At 42.2% G+C, this 7,114-nt stretch overlaps 1 protein-coding gene and 1 long non-coding RNA gene across 2 annotated transcripts; both read left to right on the top strand.

Annotated features, from left to right (window-relative positions):
* The first annotated feature begins 871 nt into the window (after window positions 1–871).
* On the top strand, window positions 872–1,730 carry LOC104431992. The gene is made up of 3 exons (XR_723045.3): window positions 872–916; window positions 1,001–1,096; window positions 1,372–1,730. It is a non-coding gene; the product is annotated as an uncharacterized LOC104431992 (long non-coding RNA).
* A 378-nt stretch (window positions 1,731–2,108) lies between these two features.
* On the top strand, window positions 2,109–4,243 carry LOC104455795 (cytosolic sulfotransferase 5-like). Its single transcript, XM_039316870.1, has 2 exons — window positions 2,109–2,822; window positions 3,575–4,243. Exons 1-2 carry the CDS (start codon window positions 2,268–2,270, stop codon window positions 4,097–4,099), a joined length of 1,080 nt encoding a protein of 359 aa, XP_039172804.1. The 5' UTR covers window positions 2,109–2,267; the 3' UTR covers window positions 4,100–4,243.
* Window positions 4,244–7,114: the final 2,871 nt, after the last annotated feature.

The following is a 7,114-nucleotide window of genomic DNA, read 5'->3' as shown; positions in this document are numbered from 1 at the left end:
AAACGTTTTTACAAGCCAAATTAGTGCCCATGCATTTTGTTGCATAACTTCCAGCGAAGATCTACTTTCTTCAGTCCCTTTTTTCTCAACGTTGTTAACTTTGTTCTTGCAGCTTGCATCATCTCTTGGTCCCCGGTTCTATGTCAACATATTTAAATGCAAACAGATATCTGAAACTGGAGCCCAACAAGTAATTGCTGCTTCTTTTTATTGTGTGTCATCATTTTGAAAGATCGAACTACTTAGAAAGTTTTAATATTTTGCATTTGAGGCTTATGTGCTAAGACCGACTTTGAAGCAATACCTGCTGACATATTGGAATCATATTGAAGCATCTCGCTATTCAGATTATGCCTTAAATTCTTTGCACCTGAGCAAGAATCACATTGGAATTTTCTCCTTGAATGGAAATGTCATCTTGACTTATCGTAGGCCTAGAATTTCCCAGCTGTCTCAGTTGACTGGAGAAGCAATAGTAACTAGGGAGGCCCTGATCAAGCTGTTCTGGTGCGATTGTGAGGGACTTGGAATTCACAATGTTCGGTGGCAAGGGCACCGGTAATCAGTTTCCTGTATGAAAATAAAAGTTGATGCTTTTAAGCAAGCATAGATAAGTAGGCAGTCAAACAGTTTGGCTCACATTTTTGCTTCGATCTAAAGTCAGACAATCCTGTATCTGCAAATGTTACTGGAAATTACTTTAATTTGCATTGATGCAGTTACATGTTGCACGTTTGATTGGAATTCTGGGTCAATCCCTGTAGTTTTTAAAGAAATTCTTTCGTCTTTTCTTCCATTTGACAAACGAGCTCATGCATCCATTTTGTAATCTGTTTCTTCGGTGCAGACAACAACTGCTGCCGGCTATTCTAAGTTTGTAAGCCAAGAGATGAGCAAAGCTGAAGCACTTCTAAAGGTTCTCTTCTTTACTTAGTGCAGGCTGTTACTCTCAAGTACGTTGTCCTTCTCTGTCACACTCATGATTGTTTTCCCATCACAGGTCATTCTGTCTCCAGTCGATTCTGTGGCGGATACATATCGTGCATTGTTACCAGAAGGAACAACAATGGAGTTTTAGCGTGTTCTGGAGCTCAAGGTAGTTGACAGGATATTATCTCTCAGCATATTTTGATAGAATATGAAAAAAAGGAAAGAATGATTTATTGTTGTGACATGGCAAATTGGATGGAGTACATTGTCTTCTCTCGCGGTAAAGGAAAAACAGCCGTGATCTCTTTCTTGTTTACACAACGGAAAATTAATCAGCAAGCATTAATGCTTCATCATTTCTCCACGAGTTCTTTACATTTTATCTATCTTGTCCAGAGTTTTGTTTCTATGCCAGTTGTGACGTGGAATTGGCATGTGCAGGGGCTCAAGAAGGCTGATCAGCAAACTATATTGGATGACTTCAACAAACTTGGACCTGGGATCACGCAACCTCCTGTAGCGCCACCCATTGTTCCTGCTGCCCCACTTCCCATAATAGCTCCTGCAATGTCCAACATTGCTCCAGTCGGCTTGATTGCTTCCGGGGAGGATGTGCTCACAAGAGCTGCTGCCCTCGGGCGAGGTGCCGCCTCCACAGGTTTCAAGAGGTTTCTTGCTCTCACGGAAGCAGCTAAGGATAGGAAGGATGGACCTTTTCGGAAGCTTTTCAATGCTTGATCATATGAATCCTCCTCATCTTTGTGATTTCTCATTTTTGAATATGATTCCATTTTTTTGGTAATTCCATGTAGCTTACGCTTCATTTGTAATGCCTTCTCTAAGATTAAACACAAACGAAAAAAGAAGAGCTTTTCTCGAAGGACCATGGTCTATTTTTTTTTTAAAAAGCGGCAAGTTGACAGCCTAAAGAGAGATCTACTTTTCTAAGGTGTAAGAAACTTTAAAGATACGGCATAGTGCATCTTTTTCCGATTCTTCCCGACCTCGAGTGGATGGAGATGGGTCGCTGGTCCAGAAGGAATTAGTTGTTCGCAGAAACAGCGGTGCAAATTGTTCCGACTCCTTGAACGAATGAAACGAATACGATGCTTTCGTCAGCTGATTAAGAGCGGAATAACTTAGAAAAGCTGCGCGTCTGCTTTCTCAACCTGTGTCCCCAAAAGTGATCCATCTCGAAACAAGAGTTAGCGTCTTTGGCACAAGCATCAGCTGCTCTTTCCAGAAAATCTCTACATTCTATCAACCCAGGCGGACTTTCAGACTGGTTCATTTGTCTAAATTTTTTCCGGCGACAACAGAACCAGAAAACTGCTCCGATGGAAGTAACTCGGCGCTACAAGACACTAGCTGTAGCTACCGTGGATGTCGACGTCGCAAAGACGATAACCATGGGTTATTCTGCTCCTACGGAAGGAGAAGCATCCATATCGCTCGACCAGCTCCCACAACAGCTGTTCTGGGAGACTCTGGAACTCTACTGGTGGAACGGCTTCTGGTACCGCCCCCGCCATCTCGAGGCCGCCCTGGCTCTTCGCTCACAGTTCCGGCCGCGAGACGACGACGTCCTCTTGGCGTCTGCCATGAAAACCGGAAGCACGTGGCTCAAAGCACTCTGTTTCTGCATCTTGACGAGCAAGAGAAATGAACGGAGTCGAGAAAACGGCAACATCGCGGTCAGCACCGATCGAGAAGATCAGTCGGAAGACCCCCTCGCGGCTAACCACCCGGCGCATTACGTGAAGACCTTGGAGGTCCAGGTATTTACGGAGAACCCGCCTCCGGACCTCTCGGTCATCGAGTCGCCGAGGTTGTTCCACACCCACTTGCCTTACAGCGCGCTTCCCGAATCCGTCAAGGCCTCTCCATGCAAAGTAAGTATTGCCTAATCCTGTACTCTATCATACCTAATCGATTATGAATTAAGAAGCTACAAGGCTTGCTTTGGTTCTCATAGAAAAGGGGAAAATCCTCCAAAGTCTTAAATATTTTGCACTCTTACTAATTCAATCATAAACTTTTCAATTTTACCAATTAAATTCTAAACCTTTAGATTATTTGTCAATTAAGTCTACCAATTTTCATTGGAAATTACCAACGTGGATATTGGTAATGCTTCATAGGACGACTGGAGCTCATGTGAATTATTTTTCAAAAAAGATTTTGGGTATTTATTCTTTTCCTTTCTTTTCCTTTTTAGAGTTTTCAGCGAATCCTCATTAGTCACAAGTGAGGGCCGACCAACCCTTGCCTACCACTTGGCGAAAGTTGGTGGCCCTCTTTGGCCAATGAAAGCCCTCGTTGGCTTGGAAGAAAAAATAAAGAAAAATAAATAAATGAATAAATTTTCATATTAAGCGTCGGACGTATCACGTAAGACAAATGGATCCACGCAAAATTTCCGAACAGACTCAATTGACAAATTGTCAAAAAATTTAGGACTTAATTGACAAAATTAAAAGATTTATGATTAAATAAGTAAAAGTACAATAAGTTTAGAACTTTTTCAAGAATTTTCTTGTAGAAAAGCTGAGAGTTTTCATGTTGTTCCTGCACCATAAGCGATTAGGTTCGCGCCTTTCTTATAGAACGAGCCTATAGCATTTATTTTTCCTCTCCATGCAAGATCGTCTACCTCACGCGCAACCCGAAAGACACCCTCGTCTCCCTGTGGCACTTCTTCAACCACTTCCGGACCGACGAGGAGGGCCCCTTCCCGTTCGAGCGCGCCTTCGAGAGCTTCTGCGACGGGGTCTGCTCCTTCGGGCCTTTCTTCGAGCACGTGCTCGAGTACTACAGAGCGAGCTTAGCGATGCCGGAGAAGGTGCTGTTCCTGAAGTACGAGGACCTGAAGAGAGACCCGAGAGGGCAGGTGAAGAGGCTGAGCTCGTTCCTCGGGCGGCAGCTGGAGGAGGAAGAAGAGGAGGTGGAGGACATCGTCTGGAGGTGCAGCTTGGAGAGGCTTAAGAACCTGGAGGTGAACAGGAACGGGGTCGATCCGTGGGTGAACATGCCGAACAGCGTCTTCTTCAGGAAGGGCGTCGTCGGGGACTGGAAGAGCTTGTTCACGGCGGAGATGGCCCGGCGTCTCGACGAGATCGCAAGGACAAAGCTCGAAGGGTCAGGACTCGACCTTGGCATCGATACGTGATGAAGGCGACTTGATCCGGGTTTTCAGGGAGGATCCAGTTCTTAATAAGATCATTCCAATAAAATCATCGAATGAATTTCATTACAGTTTTCGTTGCAACAAAACAATGTTCAAATGATATTTGATTAGCTATTTCGTTGGATACGCTATTGGCCTCTGAAGAACAGAGCCGTCCCTAAAAGCCAAAAAAAGTTCTCTTGTTTTCACTAATGACGTCTTGTTGCCATCGCTTGTCGGATCCTTTACACTGGCCGCTAAAGAAAATGGGTAACCGCTACCCATCATAGTTAGGTGTGCCAAATGAGGCACCCGAAATGGACTAAACTAGCTTCTTTGGTCTAGTCTAGTTCCCTCTTGACCAGGAATGGACCAAACTGGCTACTTTGGTCCAATCCGGTTCCTCCTTGGAACAAGGAATCGGACTGGACAGATTATATATATATATATATATAAAAGAGAGAGAGCAACCAGCTTCTTCTTCTTCTTTTTTAAATCTGCATAAGATATAATATCAAGTATTGGGGAAAAAAAGTGACCCGTTCCGATCGAAGGACCAATCGGTCCAGTCCCTATTTCACCCTTAATTTCAGGTGCTTTATGGAGGGTTTTAGCCATCTCTAAAAGCCCAGTATAGGGACGGGACGGGCCGGGGCGCCTCTTATAGACTAGATGGGGCCGTTGGGATTGTAATAAATGAGCCAAGCCCAAAGCCCATAATTGACCTATAACTTCAACCCCTTCTAGCAAATAAAAAAGGAAAAAGGAGGACGGAGCAACCGAGAATAAAAAGAAAGGGAAGAGGAAATGGAGCTTGTCCTTAAAGGGGAAAAGAAATCGCGGGAAAGGGAGAAAATCTTTGCATGTAGACATTTTGAAAGTCCAAACAAGCCAAATCAATTCTGTTTCGTAAACCCTGATAAGTATTATGCCATTTAGTCCTCTTATCATTCTCCAACTTTATATAAGAGTTTCATTCATCATAATTAGCGTGATTAAAAATAAGGCGAATCCTCCTCAATCTTTAAAGGAAAAAAAATCTAATTGGGATATTTAAACTGCCATATAAAGACCCAAATAAAGCAATAGCATGTACAATCAAGTCCAAAAGTACCCCCCACAATAGAAGAAATGATCAGCTGAAACAAGCGAAGGGAAGACTTGATTTTGCTTTTGAGTTTCTAATTCAAGCGGTCCTTTTCATTTGTTGTCTCTTCTACTAAAAACCCGAAAGAGAACAAATTGAAGACCATATCCACTCGGAGTCTCCCTTGCAAAAACCTCCTCAAGTTGAAATTTACAGGTGGGAACGCTGTCCAACATGTACATAAAAATACAACATGCATTTATGATTTGGTTGAATTGAAAGGGCGCCTGTCACTCTCTTTGGAACTTCTGCGATTCTTCTCTCTCTACTTAGGGGCTGTTTGGTAACGTGCCAAACAGTACCAAATTCCCCGATTTTTTTCTTCTTGGGAGTAATTTTGGAATAGAATCGCATTTGGTAAAATTTTTGTTAACGAACAGATTTGGAGTGGAATCAAGAATAAATTTAAAAAAAAATTGATTCTTGTTCTATGAACAAATTTGAGAATAAAAACCAACTCTTCTTCTTCTTCCCTTCTGCCATCCCGCCACCGTCGTCCACCGCCGCCCGCCACCGCCGATCGCCGTCACTGTTCGACGAACTCACTAGTGGCCGGGCAAGCTTTGCCGAGGCCGGGCGAGGCCCGCCTAGCCCCTAGCAAGGCTCGCCCACCCGCCCGGCCACCGCCGAGGCTCGCCTAGCCCCGTCGCAAGTGGCCGTGGTAGGCCTCGCCCACCGCCCGGCGGAAGGGCCGGCCTCGCCAAGGGTTGGTGACGCCTACGGTGAGGCCGCAGCCCTCGTCTAACCGGCCACAAGAAGAAGAAGAAGAAGAAGAAGAAGAAGAAGAAGAAGAATTGGAGAAAAAGGAAAAAAAGTAAAAATTTTATTTAAAAATTAAAAGAAATTGATTTGGAATAGAATCAATGAGCATGGTAACAAATGTAATTCTATTCCAATCAGAAATTTTGGACAGATTACCAAATAGTTTAAAAATGCTTAAAATATGTTCTTGAGAATAAAATAAAAAAGAATTATTTTTTATCAGAATCTATTCATGGGAACAGAATTGTTACCAAACGCGCTCTTATTGCAAGTAAAAAAGAGGAAAGAACTAGGAAGAGAGAAGAAATATAGATTATAATTAATTTTGCCAATTCTCATGACAAAATTAACTAAATTGAGAGATTAATTACGGGGGATTACTTCTCCATAACACCTATTTTTTTATGGTATGGTCCGATTATGATCTTGATTAAATATAATGGGGAATTTCGCGACTCTCGTGCTTTGTATATATCAATATGCGAACAAAAACATGAATGTAATATGATCCGTGGGGCCCGGTTTGCATCCTCGTGTAAGGGAAAGTGGGTAGTTAGTGATTAATAATAGTGCCGTGTTTTCTGCTCAAATATCAAGGTCTATGTCACCCTCATTTAGTCTTTGCTTGACTTGTTCTTCAATGCTTGTTGCAAAATAATAAGCTGTGGTAGTGCCTATTGACCGAAATAAATAATGACTTGCGGGTAAAACTTCTAATGGCAGTTACATTTTTGTATTTGTAGTGAACAATTAGGTTGTTCTAATTAGTCCTACACCTTGGTCGGTCACCAGCCATGACCGAGTATCGGCCAAAGGCCAAAGGGAAAACAAAAGAAATTAAGAGAGAGAGAGGAAAAATGAAAAAAAGGAAATTTTTTAAATGTAAAATTTATTCGAGTTAACGCTAACCACACCACGTAAAATGGCTAAAATAAGTAAATTGGCAAGTCATCGAAGTTTTGAGATTAAATTGGTAAATGATCAAAATGTTTATAACTAAATTGAGAAGTTGTCAAAAGATTTAGTACTAAATTGATACAATTAAAAATGTTTAAAATTAAATTGATTATTGTATAATAAGTTTAAGTCTTTTTGAATAATCACCTCTC

This window comes from Eucalyptus grandis, chromosome 7 (assembly GCF_016545825.1).
Source record: "Eucalyptus grandis isolate ANBG69807.140 chromosome 7, ASM1654582v1, whole genome shotgun sequence".
NCBI lineage: Eukaryota > Viridiplantae > Streptophyta > Magnoliopsida > Myrtales > Myrtaceae > Eucalyptus > Eucalyptus grandis.
This window is presented reverse-complemented; position numbering and strand designations above follow the sequence as displayed.

Bases quoted from the DNA above. Each gene is read 5' to 3' on its own strand.
- LOC104455795 (XM_039316870.1), top strand. From the start codon at position 2,268: ATGGAAGTAACTCGGCGCTACAAGACACTAGCTGTAGCTACCGTGGAT. The intron at 2,823-3,574 runs GTAAGTATTGCC...TCTCCATGCAAG, and splicing joins TCAAGGCCTCTCCATGCAAA to ATCGTCTACCTCACGCGCAA.